This window comes from Meleagris gallopavo, chromosome 1 (assembly GCF_000146605.3).
Source record: "Meleagris gallopavo isolate NT-WF06-2002-E0010 breed Aviagen turkey brand Nicholas breeding stock chromosome 1, Turkey_5.1, whole genome shotgun sequence".
Classification (NCBI taxonomy): Eukaryota; Metazoa; Chordata; class Aves; order Galliformes; family Phasianidae; genus Meleagris; species Meleagris gallopavo.
Window position 1 is genome coordinate 43,431,880 of NC_015011.2, and position 26,692 is coordinate 43,458,571.

The 26,692-nt window shown below is 40.8% G+C and overlaps 1 protein-coding gene across 1 annotated transcript in view; it reads left to right on the plus strand.

The window, feature by feature from the left end:
- Positions 1-26,692, plus strand: part of PLXNC1 (plexin C1) — a 71,911-nt gene that overhangs the window by 2,032 nt on the left and 43,187 nt on the right. The window contains exons 2-8 of the mRNA XM_010711920.3: positions 7-807; positions 10,013-10,135; positions 13,394-13,528; positions 15,550-15,650; positions 20,311-20,425; positions 21,429-21,573; positions 25,849-25,918. Coding sequence (XP_010710222.1) covers positions 7-807; positions 10,013-10,135; positions 13,394-13,528; positions 15,550-15,650; positions 20,311-20,425; positions 21,429-21,573; positions 25,849-25,918 — 1,490 coding nt within the window. The remainder of the gene's footprint in view (positions 1-6; positions 808-10,012; positions 10,136-13,393; positions 13,529-15,549; positions 15,651-20,310; positions 20,426-21,428; positions 21,574-25,848; positions 25,919-26,692) is intronic.

The following is a 26,692-nucleotide window of genomic DNA, read 5'->3' on the forward strand; positions in this document are numbered from 1 at the left end:
GGCGGATGCCTCTACGAGGTGCGGTCCGACCTTTCGCGGTCTCGCCGCGTGGTGCCGCCGGGCGGGCCGGGCTGCGGGGAGCCCTCGGGCGTTCGGAGTAAGCTGCTGCTGCTGACCTACACCGAGGCCGGAGACGACGGCGAGCTGCTGGCCGGCTGGACGCAGGGGCAGGGCAGTTGCGAGGTGTGGCGGCTGCCGGACTACCGCCTGGTCCTCAACCGCACCGAGGTGGTAAGCTGCCTGCCCCGCGGCTCCACGGCCGGCGTGGTCTTCCGGCAGGCGGACGACTGGTACCTGGCGGTGGCGGCCACCTACTACAATGGCAGGCGACTGCCCCCCGCGGGCTGCGAGCCGTCGAAGTCGAGCGAGACAGCGGCGATTACCGTGCGCCCCATAAAGACCCTGCAGCCTCGCGGAGAGTGGGACATCATCAAGTACAACAAGGAGCCTTTGCATTTCGTGGACGCGCTGTGGTGGGGTGGTCGCCTCTTCTTTCCCTACTACCGGCTGAAGGCCGAACTGGACAAGGACCCAGAGCTGCCGAGCATGGTGGTCATGCATCAGCCGCATCGCTCAGAGCACAGCTTTGACCTGCAAGGCCAAGTGTATCTGGACTGTGGTTGCAGGAGCCTCCTCATCTCCTCCAGCCTCATCCGCCAGGAAGAACGGGGTTGGTGGGTGGGCGTCTTCCACCACAACCACGGTGACAGGGCCTGGGACTCCACCGCTGTCTGCGTCTTCAGGATGGAAGAGTTGCAGGACCCAACCTGTGTGTACATCACGCACTTCTACTCGGGGACCAACTGCGTAAGTCTGGGCATCGTTTCACTAACTTTTCATCCCATGTGCCATTGCTCTTGTTGTGGTGCTGTGTGCATGATTCACAGAGTGTCCCTGGCAGACAGACCCAAAGGCACACAAAGTTCAGGGGAGCTGCAGAGCTGGGCCGGGCTCTGAGCATCAGCACGTGCTCCATCAGCCCTATGGGCCTGTGCAGCGCTTCCTGTTTCTCGGAAGGTGATCCCTTAATGGATCCTGGAGCGTGCTTCCCATCTATGTCTTGGGAAAGACATGTCTGAGGGAGCACCTGAGGGCATCCTGGGTCACGCCCCAGTCTTGGGTTTTTCACTCCATGCACCCTTTTCTGCCAAGAATCATTCATCCTTCATTGTATTTTCCACAGAGCATCTCCTACCTCATTCTGTGCGTTCACATCTCATGTCATTGCAGCTACATCAGGAATAAAAAAAAGCCCATCAAGCTGACTCCTGTGCACTGGGCTGTGTGCGTTGCGCTGCCCGCTGCTCACGAGTTATTTATGGTTGCTTGTTCAGCGGTGGGTGTTCTTCAGCCCTGCTGCGACTGGCCGTGTTCAGGAGGGCTCACAGCCCTCAGCCGTGGTGCAGCAGGCAGCAATAGCCATAGATCTTTGTTGTTGAGGTGGTTACATTTTCGCAGGCAACGGTATCCCTTGGAGATCCCCTGGTCACCCACTTCTGCAACACTGTTTCTGAGCTCCTTCATCCCTTGTTGTACATGGGGAGGGAGGCAAGGCCACCCGCTTCACTGCAGCTTCTGCAGCTGGTCAAGAAATGAGGGAAAAAGGAAATTCAGACGGCTAAAAATGTAATTTGGGACAAACAGGTGCTATTGCAAGGCCCATGTGTGCTTTCAAGTCACTCTCAGAAATCTTTTCAGAGTTACGGTAAAAGGAACAATGCTGAAAAGACATGACCTATTGCAGCTTCCTCTGTGTCCATGGGGTCTGCAGCTTAACCCCTGGCTCCTTGCTCTCTTGTGGCAGGAGTTTGCTGAAAACTCCTTGAAGTGTTTTACCATCCCTCCTTGGCGACAGAATCTAGCCCACAGCGGAGCAGAGTGCTGAGATTCTCCCAGATAAAAAGCTACCTGAGGGCACATGTGATTCAGTCTTATCATTTCCCTGCTGAATTGCGAAACTATGGCCAGGGTTAGAGGATGTAGTTACAAACAAGAACCACATATGTGGATGAAATAACTGTGCTGAAGTACATAGTGAAACTGTCACTACAGTGCCAGAGCCAGATTGTTGGTATCCAGTGCCATTGTGAAACTTACTGCACAGTGCTGGTGCTCTCACAAGGCAAACCTGCTGAATGAATGTGAAGTCCTCCTCCCAAAACATCTGCCTGCTAGTAACTGCGTTCCTTATTTCTAATTACTTATGGGATTTCTTCACAAGGTTCTTTCTGAGCCTACAAAAGCAGAAAGAGAAACTTTCCTGGACTGCAGATACTTGATAAACACTTCTCCAAGCCCCACAGTAGGAATTCTGAAAGAATCTTTGGGAGTTCACAGAGTAAGGTGATGCATGTCAGGTGAGGCCGGTGTCTGTCTGACCTGTGTACCTCTCTCCTTTGCATCCAAGTGGCTAAACACCAAAAATGAGCAACCCACATCTTGAAGGATTCATGGAATCATAGAACGGCCTGGGTTGAAAAGGACCATAATGATCAAATAGTTTCAACCCCCCTGCTATGTGCAGAGTTGCCAGCCACCAGACCAGGCTGCCCAGAGCCACATCCAGCCTGGCCTTGAATGCCTCCAGGGATGGGGCATCCACAACATCCTTGGGCAACCTGTTCCAGTTCCAGCATCACCACCCTCTGTGTGAAAAACTTCCTCCTAATATCTAATCTAAACCTCCCCTGTCTCAGTTTAAGACCATTCTCCCTTATCCTATCACTATCCACCCTCATAAGCAGCCATTTCCTCTCCTGTTTATATGTTCCTTTCAAGTACTGGAAGGCCACAATGAGGTCTCCCTGGAGCCTTCTCTTCTCCAAGCTAAACAAGCCCAGTTCCCTCAACTTTTCTTCATAGGAGAGATGCTCCAGCCCTCTGATCATCTTAGTGGCCCTCTTCTGGACCCATTCGAAGAGGATTGATTCAGATCAGACTCCTGTTACTCCAAGGTTACTATCCCAAAAGGTCTGTCTTCCTCTTGGGAATGTAGGTTATAATTGGGAACCATACTGAAGAATCTCAACATTAAAAATGATCGAAGTGGTTATTTGCTTAACACTATGTCCCTGACTCCAGCGAGATCATTAATTGTGGTGTTTTGGCACAACAGTGAATACAGTTTACCACTGATGGGAAGATGGTGTTTTAATACTTTGTGAGATAGCGGGACATCAGAGTGTTGTGTAATACTATGACCTGTAACATTACATGACTAATTATATTCCCTATTTAAGCTAATGATATATGCTCTTAGTTTATAAACACAGAAATAAAAGTATCTAGTTCAGCTTTAATATGTTTTTATAGAACTGAAGGTTAGGCGAGGCTGATGCAGAGTAATTTTGGAGATGACAGGCCCATATGCTGCTTCTTCTGGGTTGTTTTAGCCCGGATCCTTCTACCGTCTCTCACCAAATCATGAGTCCCTACAAAGTGGAACATACCCTTCTCTGACTCAGAAGCATGCAGAGCTCAGAGCTGGCAGACAGACAGCGTACAGCACGGTATACAGAACGTGTGTGCCACAGCTGGCAGGGGTTCTGGCCAAAAAGGTGTGCCTTGTAGCACAGAATGCCAAGAGCACATTTTAGAGAGTGTGTAGAAATAGCAGCAAGCACCAGTGCTTCCTTGTACCTTAAGTCCAATCTTTTACAGACAGTGTTTATACTGATCAGATTAATGTGCTGTGATGTTATAATTGCCTGTAATGCAAGACCTGCATGGTGTTTGTGACTGATGGACCTTGTTCAACAGAAGCATTGAAGATGTCATGTCTGTAGGGTGCTGCATGTCTTAGTCATCTTTGCCAGGTGTACTTGAGTTGCAGAGATGAGACAAGATGTGATGAGGTATGTGTGCACGAATATGTCCTGACAGTTTGTGGAGGAACTGCAAATACCATTTATTCACTTCAAAAATGAGGTTTATGGTAAGAGTATATGCTAAGGATTAGTGGCAGTTTGATTTCCTTCTGATTCTGTTATATTCTTCGCGTTTCTGTAACTATTCTGATTACTTTCAGGCACAACATTTTACTTGTCCCACAGCTGCTTGTGTTTGCACTGTGTTGGCACTGTGACTCAGTAGTACACTCAGGGCTTACCTGAAGTATCTGTGCTCCTGGATTCCTTGCTCTGTGGTGTCTGTGCTTGTGAATTTCCTGCCCTGCTATTGCTGCATGTTCCACTGTGAGCTTGTTCCTATAAGGTACCAAGCTTTCTGGCCCTAGCCCAGTAAAGCACTTAAGGGCATATTTAACATTAGGCATATAAGTACTTCCATCATTTTCAGGGCAGATACCCACGCATTTAAAGTTAAGTGTGAACTGGAGTACTTCGCTGGATTGGAGCCAAATTGCCTGCCCTCCTGTAGGATCTCATTGTAGGTGTGTCATCTCTTTGGTCTTGCATCAGTACTTAGGCTAGTGCTGACATTTGCAGTAAGGTTTAATGTAGGATTTGAGTCTGTCATTCAAAATGACTGATTTTTAAAATCCTTGCTTACTGGCTTTATCAAAAAATATGTGACTGCTGAAAACCCTTTGGAATCTCTGCTGATAAGAAGAAGCTAAATTTGCTTTCATTTCATACACAAAGCATTTTGTCATGGTTGGCAATTTATTCTGGAGGTGTACAATACTGTATTCCAGAGACATGATCCATAACCAGCAAGAGACAACAGAACTTGTGACACTTTGAAAACCTGTTGCAGTTCTGTAACTAGTTTGTTTTCCTCTGATCCATCCATCTCTTCATTTTGTGTATATCTCCTTACACACACTGTTGAGCTGTATGTGTTAACGGACTTGATCACACAAACTACATGTATGTAAGCACATCGTCTTCAGGATTTCTGTAGATACTAAATCTGAATTAACCAAATCTTTTTCTTAGTTTCTTTTCAGAAACTTGACTGAGACAAACTTTTTCAGTGATTACAATTATAAATTAGAAGATTCTTAGCCAGGACATATGAGGCATGCTAGAATCTGTCACAAATTTCTTCCAGTAGTTTGTGTGAGCTTTTAGAAAGCTATTCCTTCTGTTCTGTGGCTGACGGGGAGCTACAAGAATAGAGATCCAGGATCTAGTGGAACATAGATAAGCAGATGCTTTGGAAAAGTGTTCAAATGAGAGAATGACGACAGAAGAGAGTTGTAGGAAATTACCTACCCACAATGAGAAATCTGGAAATTAGATTTGTGGTTGAAAATTTGCATGGGAAACAAAAGGCTTTACAATATTTGAGGGAGGAAATCCTAAAAAAAGGCAAAGTGGCTGTGATAGCTACTAAATGACAGTTCTGTTGAATTCTTGTCTGCTCTTCGGTACAAATAGATACAGTATGGCCTGTTCACTGATTTTTTGTGTTATTCAGTGGGTGATAAACATTGATGTATGCTGCGTAATTTATCAAGCTTAGTTTAGAGTCTTGGGACAAATATTAGCTGGTGGAAGCTTGACTGAAATCCGGTTTTGAAGTCAACAGTTGCATCAGTTTAATCATGGCCATTAATTTGCAGAAATTACATTTGAATTTGTGCAGTAACTCATTCCAAAATGATTAATAATCTTTTATTTAAGGAGAGATTTACAGACTTCTAAATATCATTTGATATCAAAATTGATTCTGCAATTAATTTTCCAGTAGTAAAGTCGTCTCCCATGTATTTCACCTGATGTTTGACAGACTTCTCAAATTAACATTTTTAGAGTTAATATTTCTGTCCAATTACAATGAATTTTCAATTTCAGTGTCCATATTTGGTGTTGGAAATAAGTCACACGAGACCTGTGAGTTCTCACAATATCTGTAAGAAGTAGAGTTGCTTTTACTCATCTGGCTTCCCCAGGTGTTCTTAATGGAAACTTTTGAGAGCCTGGGGACTCGAGCAGAGGATTTTCTTCCTTGGGACCGCAGAGTCATTCAGATTGAAAGGAGCATCAGAGGAGGTCTCTATTCAGCCTCCTGCATGCAGCGGGGTGAGCTCTGAGGTATTGGATCTCAAAACCTTCATGGACGGAAACTGCACAACCTCTCTGAACAACCTCTTCTGCTTAATTGTTCCCATCATGATTTTTTTACACATGAAAACACTTGTAACATCCCCTTTTTCATTCTGTGGACAGAATGTTCTTGTTGCCCATAGTTTATGTGTCTTGCCATTTTCAACACAAGGTGAACACTGATTTTGCTAGCTAGCCCATCTCCTGTTATGTCTGCTTGTTTTTCTGAGTTTTGTGCTTGGAGCAGGTTGTCCTGAAAGCCCTGCCCTTCAAAGTTGCCTCTTGGGGGATCCCATTGACCACTTCCCTGAACTAGCTGAAGCCTGGAAGTGCAGCATCTGTACATTGTTGTTCTTTCCTCAAGATTCTGAACTCAGTGATTTCATAGTTACTACAGAGAAGATTGCCATTGATTATCACATCTCCAGTCAGTTCTTTCTTGTTTGTGAGTAGCAAATCCAGGACAGCATAGCATCACCTTTCACTGATCCTGTAGAATTGATGAGACCTGGACTCCTCCCTCCTCCAGAGCTCTGTAGTCCTCATTTTCTCTAGGCAGTATCTTAGATGTCCACGGGGGTGTGCAATACTGGATGGTAGCCCAAGGGATGGAACATCATTGGCAGTCTCTCTGCAAGAAACCTAAGAAAAGAAACCTGTTTTAGCAGCATTACTGTTTAACAGATGTGTGCCTTCATCTCTCAGAGAAGGGAATCTCCAGCCACTGTCACCCACCACTTCCTCTTGCTCTTTCTGTTACTGTTCATTTCAAGCCCAGTTGCTCTGCAAGCCTTCCTTAATAGAGCTTGATCTCCCTCCTCATTTGTTGTTAGGGCACTTTACTGATCCTGTAAATTCAGATCTGGGGGCAGAGGAGGAACATTTCTTCTGCTGCAAGAAGCTTCTAGCATCCCATGTCTCAGAAGCCTCAATCAGGCTTTTCCTCAGGTCTGGCCTCTGAGTGTCTCTCCTGCCCTTGCATTGTGAAGATCAGGATTTTGTGTCTACAGGATCTCTGTTTAGACCTTCATTTCCTATTGTCCTCCCTGATGTTCTGCAGTCTGCTCACCTGGGATGGTTTGTTCTCCTAGCATTGCTACGCAGTATACAAATTTAAAAAAACTGATAGATATCAAATTTTGGAACAGATCAATTCCTCATTCCTTAGCCATAACAAAGGCTCACAGCATGCACTGATATATGTTTGTTACCCACTGATGTCATAAAAATTGATGGAAGAGGTTGAAGGGTGGTCCCAGAATGAGGTTCCAGGAGATTTCTCCCACTGGGAAAGACATTTATGTGTTGCTGCAGTGTTGACTGTTGCTATACAGAGTTCACAAGTTTTATGTCCTTTCGTATAGTTGCTTCCATTTGTTCACTCCAAATTCTCAAACCCTTACTTTTTACTTATTGGCTAACTGCAATATGTTGAGAGCTGTTTGAGCTAGAGTGCTGCCCTTGCCTTCGAGGTGTGAGAATCAAGAGGAAATCGAGACAGAAAGACAAGTGTGAATATGGTTGCTGCAGCTGGAATCATATGGAGAGAAATCTGAAAATGAGATGCAAAATATGAAATGAATAAAAATAACTTTAATGCCAATAACCAAACAGCATAGAAAGCTTGATTTTAAAGACAAAATGTAAATTTATTCAGGAAATCTGTAGGCTTACCTATCGCTGTGAAAATTCTGGGAAACAATAGATTAAAATAGAAGAGCACAACTGAAGAATTAAAAAAAAAAACCAAAAACTTTCTATAGCAGTATTTGTTGTCTTTTCGTTTGCATTTCTTGTTTCTGTATGAGCCTGGAAGTGTTACAGGATAGATGATTATGGAGATGAATGGCTCTTCAAGTATAAAAGAGGTTTAGATCGTAAATGTGTTTTAGGGCTGGGTTTAGCTGTGAAAGAGAAAAGCTTTGGAAGGCCCTAAAGTGCTGTAACCCCATTAGTTACACTGGAAGAAGTAAAAGGGCTTGTTAAAAAAATAAATGCATGTGGAAAAGGGATGACAGAAGGGTGAAAGCAGCAGCTGCACCCTGGAGGGAATGGGCAGAAATGGAGAAGTAGGTTGCAAAAGAGAGAAGACAATTTTTGTTGTGGTTGTCCACCATCTAAATTCCTCCTCTTCTTATCTGTATTAGCTCAATGTCGCATTGACCCTCCCTCTAGCAAGCAGAGTGAGGGGAGGAGGCTTCCACACTTGTCAGTACTGGTTCCTCAGTCAGATGAGGAGGATGCACTGATATGACACTAGTTATTTTACTTGCATGTGGGTCAAAATAAAATCTGGCAGCAAGGCTTTTCAGAGACTGGGTGAGTCCTCCCCTCTTCTGTGATCCTATTGTACCGAGTCTGCAGGAAACCTCGGGTGGTTTGTCTTCCTAACACTGCTATACAGAGCACCGAGAGAAAAAATCCTAATTCTCTTGGTAATCAAAGGCTGGAACACTTCATCTCCTCACTCCTTGGTCTGAGCAAGGGCTCATTGTGTGTACCAGTGCTGGAGTTTGTTACCCTCTGATGCATGCAATCACTTTTCCTTCCCCATATATAAAAGAGACCTCTGTGATACTGGAATCTTATGCCAAAGTGGGTTTTACTGAAATTCTGTGCCAGTACATGGCAGTTCCTATGTTTTCTTCCTGCTGCATGAAAAAAAAGAAGAAAAAAAAGATCTTTAAATATGAAAGTTAATCAAGTCTTCTTTTACTCCAAATGGCTGTTCTTGCAAGCTAATTAAAATAATTCAGATGACTGAAAAAGATTTTAATTGACTTAGGATTGCAGTTCAGAAAAAAATGTATTTCTATGTGGAAAGGCTTTTGGGGTTAAGCCAGCATTCAAGCATGCAGGAGAGTTGGATTCAGCTGTTACCATGTTATAGATTTGTTTCTTTTTTGTTGTTGTTGAAAAAAAAGTCTTTTGTTGACTTCGTAAGTTTGAGAAATGCCTTCACCTTTCTGCAGAATGTGGATTTTAATAGTCCATTCTTACACTTGGTCTAGTGCAATAATGCAAAATAGGTTCTTGCACTCAGGGTGTTCTTGTAGGTTTCAGCCTTGAGGCTGAAATTCTGGGCATTTTAAACTGACCTATGAGGCTTATTCTCAAAGGCCTAGTTCTGCCTGAGCTTTTCCCCCAGCCTCTCACAGAGAAGGGGCTTCCTTTAGACATTTGGCTTTCTGCAGTGAAGGTAGTAGATCAGGGTTGTTTGGTATGGTTTTTTTTTCATTGTTCCACAAGATGTAGGGATTTCCCACACAGTGCTCTCTTTCATGAGCTTCTTACATGCATTTGTCTCTTAACTTTATCCAGCTTGGTCAGAGAATTTTAGGTAACATTTGATTTTGAAGTTTGTGCAAGTACATTTATGTCCTCCCTGACATGAACTTTATGCTGCTTTGTATCATTTTTATATTTATGTAGTACGCAAGTCTCAACTTCCTTTTAGTGTAAAGCAGGAAACCATACCGGGGAGGATGAAGCTGTGCATTTTCTGGCAAGAGAAAAGAGTCTGAGTGTTTGAAATACATCCTTTCTCTAGAACATTTGCATATCGTTTTATGTGGTTGCTGAGTGTATCTGTAGCCCTTCTGATAGGTGCTGTCAGGTGATGGAAAAAAATGGTTGCATTGAGAAGTACTGGCAGTCCAGAATTGTTTCAGAGCATTATGTCCTAAAGAAGAGAAATTATACTGAAAATTAGTGTGCAGCTTTTAGACCAAGTCTGTGTCCCACTGAGATCAGTGGTTTAGCTGCAGTAAATGTATTCTCTATTGTGGATGTGACCAATTGCCCTGTATATAAAAAAGGAGTTTCATGTGCCATTTCCAATGATGTGTTGCTCTGAAGTACTGCCAGAATAAAAATGTTACCCATGCTATTTTCAACAGATGAGTTTTCTGAGAATCTTTCCAGGGATTCTTCTTTTTATAAATATTTTGTAGTACAAGTGAATAACTTTGTAATGGTTTTCTCTTATATCTGATTTTCAGAAGGTACAATCAATCAAGAAATCACCCACCTTGATTCACTCTGGATTAGTGGCTGTTTATGGCACAGTTGTTTTAAATCAGATCGTTCTCTTTCTGGGAACAGATGATGGACAGTTACTGAAGGTAAGTAGAGCATGGGAATTCCTCCCTTCTGCATTGACTACTACTGTGTTCAAATAAGTATGTGTTTCCTATGGTTTAGTACTGCATTATGAGCAGATATACCACCTGGAATCTCTATTTCTTTTTTGTTTGTTTATGAAGTAATTGCCGCATTGCTCCTTGAAGAACAAGATAACTTTCAAAAGCAATTATGTATCCTGCTTAAAGAGCAGGGAAACATTTCATTAATCTGCTAATGCCCTCAGTAATCAATTTATGGACTGTGGCGTTCTCAGTTACTCTGTCTTTTGTTTATTTCCCTGTTTTGATTTTCTGTTAAGTGAGGTAAAAAGCATGTCTGCCTCCTCCAGTCACTCCAGTCCCAAGTTCACTCCTGCCTGAACTGCTGGGGCCCAGCCCAATGCCTTGGTACCCAAGGCTCTCTGCCCAGACTGGGATGTGGCTGCTACTTTCCCCTTTTCTGGTCCAACCATCAGCAAAGCTGAGTACGTATCCCAGAGAGACACAGACACTCCCAGAGACACTGACATGACCAGTAATGGGAAGCATAGAGTCATGGAATATTTCGAGTTGGAAGGGACCCATAAGGATCATCAAGTCCAAATCCTGGCTACACACAGGATCACCCAAAAGTTACATAATTTGTCTGAGTATTTTCCAGATGTTTCTTGAATTCTGGCAAGCTTTGTGCCAGGCCACTGCACTGGAGAGTCTGTTCTAGTGCCCACCACCCTCTGGTGAATAACCTGTTCCCCTCCCCTGCTCAGCTCAATGCCGTTCCCTCTGGCCCTGTTGCTGTCACAGAGAGCAGAGCTCAGCGCTGCCCCTCTGTTCCCTGTGAGGAGCTGTAGCTGCCATCCGGCCTCCCCTCAGCTCCTCTGCAGTGGGCTGAACACACCTCTCTGCCTCCACTACTCTTCAAAAGTCTTCACCTCCAGACCCTTCACCTCCAGACCCTTCATCATCTTTGTAACTCTCTGTTGGATACTCTCTAATAGTTTTTAGGTCCTTTTCTCCTGTGTTGCCCAAAATTGCATACAGTACTCAAGGTGAGGCCACACCAGCAGAGAGCAGAATGGGGAGTCCCTTCGCTTGCCCAGCTAGCAATACCATGCTTGATGTACCCAGGGTACGGTTTGCCTTTCTGGCTGCCCAGGCACATGATTCACATAAAATGCCAACAGAGCCAAGACTCCATATTCATTTCTGGGAGATACAGAAGTTCACTCGTGCAAAAAGGCACACAGCACACTCTAGGTTCACAAGCATATATACATACACATATTCATGGGTCCGTCACATACTGGTACAGTCCCTGTGTCCGCCCAGCACCCCTGCCTGGATCCCAGGCCCTGGAACTGCTTCTTGGTTTGCCTGCTTGCTGACTAGTCCAGCTTGAAGTTCATGGGTCCCACAAGTACCAGCACAGCCCCTGGACCTACACCCCTGTCTGGATCTCAGGCCCTGGACTTCACAGGATGCCTATTTGTCAGCTGGTTCAGCTTGAAGTTTTCAGGTTTATACACACACACATCACAAGCACACCAGGCCGGGGAATCCATGCACACTCACCCTGCCTTGGCAGGCAGCACCAGATACGTGGGCTGTGACCCACAGCCCCCATTCGACTGTTGCACCCACCTCATCACTCCAGTCCCCCCCAGCAGCTGGTCTGGGAACACACAGTGTTCCTGCCCCGTGGCATACATGTAAGAGTGTAAATATGCAGAGACGGTGTTAAGGAAACATTTAATGAGAAAATGTGAAAAGATATGGCGGGCTGCAGTGATGAGGCACAGGGCCTGGCCAGACAAGTGTACTGATGGTCTCAGTTTTACCTATGACATGCCTTTTTCTTCCCCTTTCTACTCTTTCCTACCTATACCCTTCTTTATCCCTCTTGCTTCCCTTCCTGTGCACAGCCCCATGGGTTTGTAAAGCTCTGTGGTTTCTGCACTTTCCCAGGGCCCCCTGGTTTACATCCTGTGGGTAGTATACACATTTTATAGCCCCTGACTGGAAGGTTTGTGTCTTGTGATTGTCTCTGAGCCTAGAAGTCCTCCATCAGATAACCCAGCTGAATGATAATAATGGAAAAGGTCCTTTAAGGATCATGTACCTGTAAAGGAGCAGACGCTCTGTTTCTGAATGCCTTAACATTTTCCAGTGGAAATACTCAATATTGGTGGATTTGAGGAGCACTGGAAGGCAGCACATTTATTGGTTTGTTAGCCTGTGTCATGTGAATAGCTGTCCATTAGAAAGTTCAAGGCCCATTTTGCCTTGGTTTCTGAATAATTGACCTAGATAGTTTAAATCGGTCACGCAGAAATGAAAGTCATCTTATCTCACTCTCAAACTTCTTAACCATTCAGCAAAACATATTTTATGCTTTAATTTCTTCTGAGTTTTGCTAAAATGTGCATTTCCTGTCTATGTTGCAAAGGATGGCTCTTTTATGGTGCTTTTTTGTTTTGTTTTGGTGTTTTTTTTTTTTCCAGGCAGTTGAAAAGGAGTATAATAGCTTAAAAAGCTTTTGTCCATTTGATAAAGATGTGCTTTTGATATTGAAAAATAAAATTAAAGTCTTTCATGTCTCCTTAGCACAGTGAAGACAGTGAACATTACCCTATTTAGTCATGTTTATGGAAAAAAAAACTTGTATTTGTGTTAGTATGCTTATTAACTTGCAAATGAAAGTTTCTGTGTTCTCTGGTTCTCTTGAATTTGGTGAGCAGGGTGATAGAAAACTACAGTTGGGCAAGATATGATGGAACACCACAATATATGTATAACCAGGAAAGTCACAAAGAAACTTCTGTCAAATTACTAGCATAGAACCACATTTACATTTTGGGTGCCTTGATGTTCATTTTTTCCAGAAGAATAGTACTCTTCTCCACTCATAGAAGTATTTAACACAATATAACTCTGAGATATAGGTGTCTCTTCCATATTCAGTTTCTGCGCCAATCATGAACATACTCAATGAGTGGGATGTTTCATACACTAAAGCAGTAGCAGGTTGCATGCAAAATTTTGTCTGCTATGTATGTTGCAGAAATTCTGTTCTGATGGTCTTTTCCTCTTTCTTTCTGCAGCGCGAGAGCCAGTGCAGCACATGAACTGTATCAGGGCACAGTAAATCATCTCAGAGATCTCTGATGTTATTAGTGAAAGAACAGAAAATAGGTTTCGGGTTAAAATGCTAACACATTGATAAGGGGGTTGTGAATAATTTCCTCTCATGTGTTTTAGGCTATTCTTAATGAGGATATGAAATCTAATTGCCCAGAGATTTTGTACGAAATTGAGGAAGAAACCTCTATTTTTCCCAAACTTCGACTTGATCCAGTAGATAGTAACTACATCTATCTGTTCTCTGCCAATAAGGTAAGCACAGCACTAAAAAATAAATAAATTCAAATAAACTGCTGCTTTAAAGACTTCTGCCACTTATAGATGAAGTATCAGTTTGGGTCAGTCAGAGTCCAAACCGTAACATCCAAACTGCAGTTACCAGCTTTATGCTTAAGATCGGGTTATGCTCTCTGAGTTTTGGTTGCACTTCTGCAGAGCTTAGAAGAGCTTCTGTTTCCATGGTGCTGCCCACTTTTGCTCTGATCCAGCAAGGCCCTTAATCCCTTGATTATTTTATGCCATTCAGTCAAGAGAGTCAATTTTTTTTCTTTTTTTTCCTGGACTCTGGCATTATACAGAATCAAGCCTGAAGGTAGCACACAAAACTAGATTCTATGAAGAGTTCCTCTGAAGTAGTAATCCAGGCATTGGTAGGCTAGAGCTTGTTATTCAATTGGGGATTTTCTGATGTGGAGAAATCTCTTAATTTGAGAGATAGCTTTGAATTTTTAGTCCTGCTGAAGTCAATAATAAAGTTGTCATCATCTTCAGGTAGGCCTACACTTAACAAATGAGTGAACAGACAAACAAACAAACAAAAGAACAAATCCACAATTAGAATTGATTAACATGGTGAGGCTGAGCAATCCTGTAAGCTTCTGCACATGGGTACCCATTTCAGAGGCTAAGAGCAGCTCCCAGTAGCCCATGCACTTGTTGCAGCATGTCCTGCAGCAGGGCTGCTGAGAATTAACTCAGCAAGCTCCATTGTCTCACCAATAGTTGGGAAAATGTCAGGAAAAACATAAGGGCCATCTGAGCAGGATGGGATTTTACCCCAGCACATGGCTACTTTATTTACATTAAGATCACTTCTCCAGCAGTGAACATAAATGATAGCCTGCTATCTGAGGGAGTGGGTAAGTTGGTGGGAGAATTCCTGACTGATACAAACCACATATCACCTACGCAGAAACTTTCAAAATTTCAGTCAAAAATATGTAAATATGTAAATATGTAAATATTCAAGGGAAAGGATTCCATTTTCTTAGGCACTGGTGAAAGAGAGACTTGTTGAAGAGGAACAGCAGTTTTTAGGAGTACATGCTTCTCTACTTATCTCCTGTAGCTTAAATGAGACATCTACTCTGTGTTTTCTTTGTTTAATTGCTAGTTGTTTAAGATGTTGGTTAGTTTCTGAGCATATTATCTCACACATCTGCAGGTAAATTGAATTTTACAATTTGTGGTTGGAAGAAAGTGAATACCTATATACATACCTGCTACATGTCCTTGTTTCTGCTCACAAAACATAGGAACTTACAAATTTGTAAACAAATGGCTTGAATCAGGAATATTTTTCTTATTAATACTATTAATTAACATTGTTATTAATAACATTATTGTATTTGTAAACAGCTTTCTCTTTTTCTTTTTCCTTTCCTTTTCTGAAAATGGCTGACTAGGATATTCAAGCTGAATGTACAAGTATAGATACATACAATATAGCCACAATTATCTATATTTGCTTATTGAAATAGCATTTGCTTGCATGCATGCTGAGTAGTTGCATGCGCTTGTTCCAGTGTGCACATGCAGTTACCTGACATGTTGATGTAAACACAGAAGCATTTTGTTTTGAGCATGCATTTTGAATGCACCTTCATCAATCATTTAAAAATTTCAGTTTTGATGAGAGGAAAACTATGCTGCTAAGCAGAGCATTGTTCATAAAATAAACCTCCTTTCTATTGTTCCCTATAACTCACTATGCTAATCAGACTGTCCTGCATTACTCTGTCCATGCTGGCCTTTGAGTAGTAGAACCAAATTGTCATTGTCAGAGGAGTTTCACCATCTGATGGCAAAATGCAGCGTGTGTAAAATAGGCCACACATTTCTATCCAAAGGTCTTCTGGCAGAGGGAAGTCCATAAGGAAACTTCTCTGAAGGGATCGTGCTTGACTGATGTCAGAATTTTTATGGTAACCCTTAATTTTCTTGTTTCTGAAGGCTATTTTAATTCGGTGTATTATTGCATTCTTTGGTTTTAGGTGAGAAGAATACCAGTTGCAAATTGTGGTAGATATGTTTCCGAGCAAGAATGCTTATCTGCAAAGGATCCCTACTGTGGGTGGTGTTCTTTGAATCAAAGGTATTTTCTGGTGTCTTAGCCTTGCATATAAAAATAATGCATTATTACTCAGTGTACATTTTTACAGGCTTGGGGATATTCAGCATCAAGATTGTATCTACTGAATTTTTATGAAATCAATCATTGCCATAAATGTGAGATGCTTTATTGTAATGTGAAAAGGAATTTTGCACCTTTTAAAGCGTGTGTTAGCCCTTAGATTTTTGAGTTCTACTCATAAAATGTATGTTAAGCTAAAAAGAAGAAATATTATGTTTTTAGAATTGATTGAGAGGTAAAACTGTCCTTGAAGCATCTTAAAAGGGAGCTGCTTGCATCGGAGAACAGGGCAAGGGTGCTCAGTTGCCTTCAATATTCATAGTGCTTTGGAATCACTGCTTTTCATTTAGGCTAGAGGAGAATTAGTTTCTAAAAGCTTAATCCTTGCATCTGAGTGATTAGTTTTGCTGCTTTCTTTGAATCAAGTTTGAAAGCTACTGCATGTCTTTGGCCTGGATTTAAGGAGCTCCTGGGTCTTCGAGCCCAGTGTTGACAGCTGCAACCCTCATCAAGCTCCATCTTAACTTTAAACAGACCTTTTGTTCTCGCTGCATTGACTGCGTGACTCTTCAAGAATTTCATTTTTCTCCTGGTTAAAATCTCTCAGCTTGTTTTCATCACACACGTATTGGTGGTCAGGTTATACTTGCCTGTTCTGTTGCCCACATTGCTTTGGCTTCAGTAGGGTTTGTTTGTCCCTCACATTTATCTTTTTGTGAAAACAGCTCCCTTCTTCACTTTCATTTTGCAGTACTGAAACAGCTAACTTCACTAAGCTCCTTTCATATAAGACACTGCTTTCTTTAACTCTGTTGAAGTTCACCCTTTGTGAAGTTTTTATGCATCCTTTTCAAATAAGGGTGGCCAAAGCTATCAAACTATTCCACAGGAGATTTCAACTGTACATTGCTCAGCAGTCTTCAATCCCTCCCAGTCTGTTCAGGAAGCACCTTACTTACTGTGTCCTGGGATCACAAATGTCTTTTTCATGTCTGCATCACATTGATGGACCACATTCATCCATGATCAAATAAAGCCCCCAGGCCCTTCTCTTTCTCTGTTTTCTTTCCAGCTGATGAGTTTCCAGTCTGTAGCACATATGGGTTGTGAGATATTTATTGCTGTAGGTACATGTTCTCATACATCATGCTTCAAAATGTCATCCCGTTTCAAAGTTACCCAAGCTTTTCTGTGTGATAGTCTCACCCTACTCTGCACGGTAATGTTCCCAACATCATCAGATGCTATCAGTATAGAACTTCTTTTTATACCAGTTCATCACTGGTTAAAGCATTAAAGAAAACTGATTATGAGATCGATTTGTTTTACCACGTTACCATGGTTTTGCATTTCTAAAGGTGCTTATCAGAAGAGAGTAGGTGTTTATTCTGTAGTGTTTGGGTTTGTTTTTCTTTTTCCAAAATCTCTTCCTTTCTTTTGGTACCATGTTAGACTGTATAAATTACAGTGTTAAGCTTTTCAGGCTTTTAGTTGTCTTATAAAGATAACAGTTATCAGTCAGTAAATCCCCTTTTTATGAGGGAAATCACCATAAGTTTCCACCTAGTTGAAACAGAAATAATTTGAAGAAAAAATTGATTACTGTCATATGATTCCTCTTCAACGCCTACATATTTTCTTCATTGTTAGCACTTAGCATCATTAGATGCCTGTTTTTTTGGAGGGAGCTCTGATTTTATCAACGTCCATACATGTCCATTAAAGCAATATATTACACAATAATTTTTTTAAGACAATGTGAACTCAATCCAGTATTTTGATGAAAAATACACATATCTTATTATAAGTGAAAACAAAATGAAACAAAATGTTACTACTCTATTTCTACTCTGTCTTCCATAGGGACAAATATATTACATATTCCCCTTTTCCCTTAAAATCATTCAGAACAATTAGTCATAGAACAGTGTGATTTCCCTTAATGTTTATGTATTTTTTAGATGAACCGTATTTATCCAAAGTATGTTACAGTTATTCCAGTAGAAGGCACTGATGTTTTACATGTATTTTCAATATGGAAATAACAATATCTATGTGTGCCTGAAATTTGATCCTGAAAGTTATGGGGGTGTTGAAAGCAGAAAGTGCCACTTTGTCTCCCGTGGAAGTCTTTTAAGAGTCCTTCTCCCTAAATTTGCTCTTTTCTCCCAGTTAATTAATTAACTTCACCCTTTGCTTTGTGTCTTGTCTTGCTGCTATGCCTAATTCTCTTCTGTGTTGTATAGGGCCTGATCCAGTCTGCCTTTCCAGGAAAAATAGAGTCCAGAATCTTTCAGCTACCTTTGCTGCATTCATATTTTCACTTTCTTAGTAGCTGTCTGAATTCATGTTACTTTTCAGAACCGTACTTACATTCATTACAGTGTGCTTGCAAACTGTATATTTTGTCTCAAAATAGGGATATAACAAAACAGTTTTACCCTTAAGTGAGTGAAATTCACGTTACTTTTGGCTTCTACAAGGCAATTATTAAAGTTTGTGATGAGAGATATCAGATCCTCTACTTCCCCATGTGGCTGTTTCCTATGAAATGACCATTCTCCACTGTACATTTTTTGAACGTTAAAGATAATCTTTTAGAGCATAAAAGACAATTTTTCCCTGACATGAAGACAAGTACAGCCCTTGGTAAAAAGTGATAGTACATTTTTGCCATGAAGCTCCTAAGTTCTTCATTGTAGATGAGGGAAACTGGCTCACTGCTTATGTTGCTCTGGTGGTCTAAGAATATAAGTATCTTTGTCCTAGGACAGTTTTGAATATTCAGCTTTATCAACTATTTTCATATTTAATATTTTAGTATTAATGTCACTGAAACGCATGTCTTTACTTAGTGTCAAGTATGACAAGCATGTTGCCTTGTATGTTCAAGGGTGTGATTTTCTGCCTATCAAAAACTATTGGATGTCTCTCTCCCATTCCTCATTGCCAGTTAGACTTATTTAACTACATACAGCTGAGCATCTGGTTTATGGGCATCTGTTGATGACAGATCCCATCCATCCTTTGTGGTTCTAAAACAGTGGTCATGGACCTTTGCGATCTCAGTAAGGTGAAGAAAGACCTAAATGAGACTGAAATTTGCCCTGGTTAAGTCAGTTTGAAATATGTCAGACATACTCTCAATTTTTGATAGTGTAGTTATGATTTGAATGTATTCAGATGCAAAGCTCCACAAGCTTCTTATGTAGCAGTTTCCTCAGTTAGACCACAAAGGAAGTGACCTTGTGTTTAAATGCATTATTGTTGCCAACATCTTGATTTAAAGAGAAGATGGCTTTATGGCTTGTATGGTTTGTTGGGTTATTTTGGGCATTTTCAAAAGCGATAGATTTTTTTTTTTAAGTTCTTTCATGTGTTCTCCTTCTGGAGAACAACCACATTGCTCACGAAGTACGTTTATGCAGTGAGCTCCTAGTGGAAAGACTATATCAAGATCCACGTGTTTCAAGCATGTCCACATTTCTAATTTTTAGCAAAAGAATAGTTCCCTAAGGCACATGTCAATGTTACGTGATTGAAGCTAAACATACTTCTACTTTTGTAGAAAAGTGCTGTTATTAAAACATTAATATTAAATACTGCTTCTACTTATGAATATTCACTTTTAACATTAAGATACATGCATTTAGAAATAACTTTACTTGCTTGCTTTAGAAAATTACTTGAAGTTAGTCCATGAATTGTTCATTAGCTGTTCACACCAGGTAGTATTTTAAGGATTCATTTGTCAGACTCAGTGATCATCCATCTAATTTGTATGTCAATGTCCTCTATTCCTTATTGCATTTTTTTCATTTGTGCAATATTTACAATACTTATATATCCTGGTATTTCCTCACTCTTTCTTAATTTTGTTCTAGTGTATAGTTTCTTCATCCTACAATTTGGCATCTGTAACATTTTCATTTCCTTTCTGCTATCCTACTTCTGAAATTAATTTTATTATTGAAGATTGAGATATATTTTTTGAATTACCTTTTCAAAACAGGTGTTTATAATCAAAAGCAAAGGTTACTATTCATATCAGTGGACAACAGAGGTGACTGGAAAGAATGATTAATTCATCTCAGCTTTGCATTCAAAGTGTGGCTTCACATCTGAGCTTCACCCCCATCTCCATTTACATTGGAGAGAAACAGCAGCTTTCATAATGTGGATCATTTCACTTTGGCATTAATGTCTAAAATAGGTTAGGATAACTTGACCCTGAAAGAGCGTATTTCTCTCCACTGAGTGTAGAGGGAGATGGGGGAGGTCAGATTCAGAGCTGTACAATGAAGTAGTCAAAATTCAGGGTAATGAAGTCTGTCCCTGGCTACCAAGTCTGTTGTTACTTGCCAAGCATCTAACATTTGCTTGAGTCCCACTGACTTAATTAGGTCCCTAGAGCATATATCAATGCATTGTAATTTATTTCGATAAGCAAAAGATTTCACTGATTGTTTCCCCAGAGCTTTTTGCAATTATAACCATATTCTCTGTAAAAAATCAATAGCATTCCTGTAAAAAATCAATAGCATATTAAATAAGTTGAAGTATAGTGTCTGAAATCAAAGCCACCATAAGAAAGCTAGTATGATCTTATGTATAATTTTAGGTGCACATTAAAAGAAAATTGTACACGTTCAAACAGCACAAAGGGTTGGTTTAACATTTCACATGCACCTGATAAAGATCTGAAAATCCTGCTAAGGTTCCCTGCCAGAAATCAGGTATGTACACCCAGTTTTATGCATGTTTGTTTACTGTGACTTAAAATGTGTTGTGCTGTTACTTACTGCAGCTTCCCTTGTTTTGACATGACATTCCATATATTAATCTCTCTTACCTCAGCAATTGGCAAATGTATTGGAAAACTCTGTAAGTTGAATATGTAGATCGGACAGATGTTCTCTTCCTCTCCTATAAAATATATCTTGAAGCAATACTTCATGACGTTGTCTCAAAAATTTGCTCTACTGACAAAGACAACTTTTCCATTATATCACTGTATTAGTTATTTTCATATTTCCAGTGACTATGTATTAAGTTCATTATGTAAGTTCTGAGCTTTGTAACAAGTTATTAAACATTCACTGGGATACACATACTAGCACAAATGCATCTTTTAAGAGCTTGATATTAGTATTTGCTCAGTATCTGTTCTCAGCAAACAGAGCCTTGAGTATTTGATTATCAAGTATTGTGACTGGCCACTTAATCTGCATGTTATTGTTTCTGGTTTCCTGATTGAATGCATTAATGTGCTCACATTTGTAAAGCGCTCTCAGCCAGAAACAAAGAATAATTAATTACAAGACAAATTCTGTTTCATAATTAAGTGCATTTTAGATATGGATGCAAATGTTGGCTCTCTGTGAGGATTTGTAATTCTTACTCAAATATTTTGAAGGAACTATAACAGCATGTAATACTGCTACAGCAAAATTCTTGTTTTAAAATCCAAAATAGTCTAGATTGCTCCCCTCACATACATTAGAGATCCATTTAATTTGTGCAAGTAAGCCATGCTGTTCCTTTCTGGACTCTTTGTATTGTTTTTCCAGTTGGGAGAGGTCTTCTCCTTTGAGAAGCTGCCTAATGAATTGTCTGCTGCTGCCACAAAAGATTATATTTCTGCATTTCATAGTTTGAAGTTTTCTGTAGAGACAAGGGGGCAATTTAACAACTTTTACAAGGTATCTATTGAATGCTTATGTTCTTATCATTTTATAGATTTCTGTGTCTGCAAGTATAAGCAAAACCCTTACTTCCTGTATAATAAAAATTGTAAAACCTATTGAAATGCCTCATGAAAATGTAGTGCTGAAAAACTCATCCTGTGTCTGCAGTCTCGCTACTTCAGTGATACTGGATCATGGTATGTCTTAATATTACATTTATTTAATATTTATTCACTGTCATTTATTACTGAGGAGAACTGTGCATAAATACAGATCTTAGAACAGTAGGTAATACTTTATATTAAATGTCATTAAAAAAATTATTCCTGTTTTGTCAAGTGATTTTGAGTATACTTACAGTACTCTTGATCATTAACAATTTGTTATTATGAAGTTCTCTCTAGAGGTAATAAAACACATTAACCTGTTACTAGAAGCAGCTTCTTCAAATCAGCCTTCAAATCAGTAGCAGTGCAGTGTCTCAGCTTTGGGGCCTATATTTACATGATGCAGTTAGCAGATATGTAAGGAAACTTAGGGAAGCTGCAAGGCCAGTCAAGCTGGCTGGAGCCATGGAAGCAGTGCTGGTGCAACGCTCTGCTTTGACAGATTAACCCATCTTAGCCCTTCTCTCACCTGCAAGCTGAATTTGTTTTCAAAGCAAGCTGTACCAGCATAAGTACGAGGAAAATCTCAGCGTGAATGTCTGTATAAATAATAATCTCAACATTCAGTGAACTTTTTCAACCTAATTTAGACATTTGTTAGAAAGTGATTTTCTTCTAAAAGAGCAATTTCACTGATGTATCTGTCTGTGTCTAACTGAATTTCTTTCATCTTTCTAAGTTATTGGTTGAATCCATTTGCACTTGTTCTTTTGCTACATTGTTCAATTGCAAGTTGTTCTCAAAATTAGAGACCTGATCTGTACTGGATGCATGGATCATGTGATCTGTTTTGTGCGTTTTGTGGGTAACTTCTCCTGGAGAAACTGGCTGCTCATAGCTTGGACAGGTGTACAGTTCTGTGGCTGAAGAACTGCCTGATGGCTGGGCTCAGAGTCACAGTGAATGGAGTTCAGTTCCATGGGCAGCGGGTCACGGGTGGCATTCCCAGGACTCAGTCTCAGGGCCAGTTTTGTTTAACAATTTAGGACAGGAAGGCTCTGCAGAGGGATCTGTATAAGCCAAATCAATGGGCCAAATATGGCCTCATGGCATCCAACTAAGCTCAGTGCTGGGTGATGCATGTGGCTCATAACAACTCCATGCAGTGGTATGGGCTGGAAAGGTGCCCAGCAGAAAAGGGCCTGGGGGTGTTAGTTGACAGCCAGCTGAACCTGAGCCAGCAGTGTGCCCAGGTGGCCAAGAAGGCCAATGGCATCCTGGCCTGCATCAGAAATAGCAATGCCAGCAGGACTAAGGAGGTGATTGTGACACTGTACACAGTGCTGATGAGACTGCAGCGTGAGTATTGTGTTCAGGCTTTGGCCCCTTGCTACAAGAAGGATATTGAGTTGTTGGAGTACGTGCAGAGAAGAGCCGTGCAGCTGCTGAAGGACCAGAAAAACAGACGAGGAGTGATTGAGGGAAATGGGGCTGTTTAGTCTGGAGACGTTGATGGGACACCTCTTCACTGTCTATAGCCACCTGAAAGGAGGATGCAGTGAGGAGGATGCTGGTCTCTTTTCTCAGGTAACAAATGATAGGGCACAAAGAAATGGTCACAAATTGTGCCAGAGGAGGATTAGATCGGACAATAGGAAGAATTTCTTCATGGGGCTGGTGGATAGACATTGGAACTGGCTGGCCAGGGAGATAATGGAATCCTGTCTCTGGAGGTATTTAAGAGATGTACAATTTGGTGCTAAGGGACATGGTTTAGTGATGGTATGTGATAGGCTAGGTTGATGGTTGGACTTGATGATCCTGAAAGTGTTTTCCAACCTTATTGATGCTATGATTCTATGTGAGACTTAGAATAAGGTAGTAAATTATGGAATATCTGGATTTTTTTATGTGTTCCCTAGTTTTTGGCCCGAAAGTTCAGGGGATAATTCATCACACTAGAGTCTTATTGGACTAACAGGGAGAGAACAACCCGCTTGCATTGCTTTGGGAATCTATATAGAAGCACAGAGCTCTTTTAATCCAAGTTGTCTTTGCACTTATGTTGCTAGTGTTGGAATACAAAATAGGGATAGGTTCCCCACAAATCTGAGATTTCAGTAGTTCATCTAAAGCTTTGGTATGGCAAAGGTTCCTCTAGAATCATTTAACTTTTGTGTGCCAAGTTCCAAGTTCTTGTCCAATACAAAGTCTTTTATTCTTGATTCTCAAATTAAGTTCCTGTCCAATATTGATTTGAGAATCAAGAATAAAAGACTTTGTCCCCAGCAGTTGACAGTAAGGGTGATATACACAAGTGTTCTGGACTATTAAGCTGGCTTTAGTAAACACTGTAAGTGGGTTTTTAAGAGGAAAAAAAGCATTAGAGAGGAAAATATGTCCTTTATTAACTCTTAATTAACCTTTGTTATTAGTAATAAAAATATTTCCTGCAATTAAGGAATACATGGTCATCATTCTGGTTCTCCATCTTCCTGGACTAGAACTTTTTTTTCCTCAATTAGCAGGTTTTTAGAATATATAGTATTATGAAACCTTGCTTACCCTGCCTATGCTTTGTGCCAAAGTTGAGCCTTTTTACTGTGTTAAGCAAAAGGTTGTGAGCTTCACTTGTACCTGACAGTAGTACTGCCATTCATGTGCTCCTATGACTTATGTTATAGTAGAAATGTAGGAGCTATGTTGACTATTTATGGTACCTCATGTAAAGTGGCCTCAGTTTCACCTGAATATGCAATTGCAAAACTCCTTCAAGTGTCATTTCCAGAAAAATGGAAGGAAGGGAGGAAGGGAGGAAGGGAGGGAGGAAGGAAGGAAGGAAGGAAGGGAAGGAAGGGAAGGAAGGGAGGGAGGGAGGGAGGGAGGGGGAAGGTAGGGGAGGGAGGGGTACGGGGGGGGGGGGACTTGGAAATACCTGCTATTCAGTGCAGTCTGGTGCATTTCAAAGGTCAGTCCAGGCGATGCAGAAAGCAATAGGTTTGTTTTCCATAAATTTCAATATAGACAAAATCAGGAAACCATTTTTGACAGTATTCTTTCTAAAGTATTTAAATAAACTTAGAAGAAAGCATTGCCAGAAACTGATAAATTTCAAGCTTTTACTTATTACCCTCCAGTAAAATACTGCATTTTAGTAGCTCGTGGTTTGATGAACGAGGGAAGTCATTCAGGCAATTTTGTGCCCAGCATGCCAGATTTCTGCAGACATGTTGATTTCTGAAGATAAAAATGGGTGTTTGGTGGAGGATTTCAAAGTGTTTGTACGTGCTCATCTACATCTTCAATTACTGAAATAACTTTAAAGTCAGACTCTTTGCTTTCCATTTAGTAAGGTATTTAAGCACACCAACAGTCCCAAGGGTTGTTTCTAACAAGCTGTCAGGTGGCCTTTGCAGTATGCGCCCAAGTGCCATGCTGGCATGTGGAGCCAGGAGATACTACTTATTTAGCAATTTAAATGTAGCCAAAGCTGCTTTTCATCTGAACAAGCCAGCCTGTGATAAAGGCAAAGCTTTCTCTACCTTTGCAAGGTGAATATACTTGAAATCTGTGTAGCTTTCCTATATTAAAAAGCTATCTGCTTCTTAGCATAGGAAAGCTAGGAAGGTCTGCACACGTGGGTTTCATCTGATCTCAGACACTCATTCATTTTGCAGACGTACACATCTGCAGGCACACAGATGAAAGAGACCATGGCTTAAGTGGTATATATCTAACTCTGTTTTTCGATGTGGTATTCTGCTCATGGGAGAAGATCCTCTTTCATTCCACAGCTGCCAGCGAATTGTCGGTATAATAATTACTAGCTGAAATAATAGCAAATTGACTCATGCAATCATAAAAGATTTAAATAGGATGAAAATTGCTACTGCATAGATTACAAAAGAAGACTCTGAACCCAAGTGAGACAGAAAGAGATAGAAGTACAGTATGTCGGGGTCTCCTGCATTTGAACAGTCTGTTCTGTTGTGCTGGAAAGCTTCAATTCAGAGTCTGACTGCGCCACAGATATACTGTTTGTTTTTTAGGAGACAATTATATTTTGTGATGACATTTCCTTACCTATATCTTGTCAATAACATTACTTGTCTATATCATGCATAGGTGGCATATAGTTCAATTAATGAGTGTGTGTGTAGCATTTGAATAACTTTTGCAGAAGGGTGCTATGGAAGGACAAAATCTAGTTTATTTTTATTAGAAAAAATGTGAGGAATATGTGTGTGAGGGATAGCAGGTACCATGTAGAGAACGACTGAATGCACGCAAGTCTTCAGGTCAATTATTTTTTAACAAGTATTTCTTGTAATATTCAGCATTTGTCTAACAGTCACATTTTTCCAGATTGTCTGGTCCTTGAGGCGTCGCTGTCCTCAAACTCTTGGAATATCACAGAAACATTTCAGTTGGAAAAGTAAGAACCTGCTTCCTACTGCAGTTCTTTGGGGGGTTTATGTGTTTGCACTGGAAGTATGCTTGTTCTTTATTTTTGTTATTAAAGAAATATGCTTCATTAAAGATAGCTGAATCCCTTTTCTTGGCCCATTTCCTCCTTCTCCTCTTTTTTTGATTGCCTTTAGAAAGGTACTTCTTCTGATGACTCTTTTATTTAATGGGACTCTAGCAGCTGTAGGAGAGGTATTACAATGACTGAATGACAAGTGTCTGAAGAGATAATAAAGGATGTCATAATGACATTAAAATCCTTTTTGTTCTTTTGAAAAAGGTGGGCTTCTGGTACTCAGGATAAGACCTAGGTCAGAGAAATCAAGAGAATCTGTGAAAGTCACCTTATGGAGCTGTTCTTTAACTGAACAGGACGTGATTCAGATGTGGTACATGGATAACATGAATATGTTTTAACAAGAAAAAAAGCATTTAATCTGCTAACAATAACAAATACCTGTTGTTCTGTACATATATGTACTTTTTTCTTTTTCAGAGCCAAACTCATTGCTGAGAGCTTGCAATAGAAATCATCTGTGCCCAGTACATGGCCAAAACCTTTACGATATGTGGTTGTTAAAATCTAGGTCTGACTAACAGATACTCCAGGTAGCTATAGTATTTCCTTTCAGAACGCCTCTCTCCTTTACGAGGAGGCTAATTCATAGGCACCTGTCATGAAACTGAACTCCTGCTTTTTGGGAAGTAGCACATTGCTGCCTGGTCCCTGGAGCAACATAGG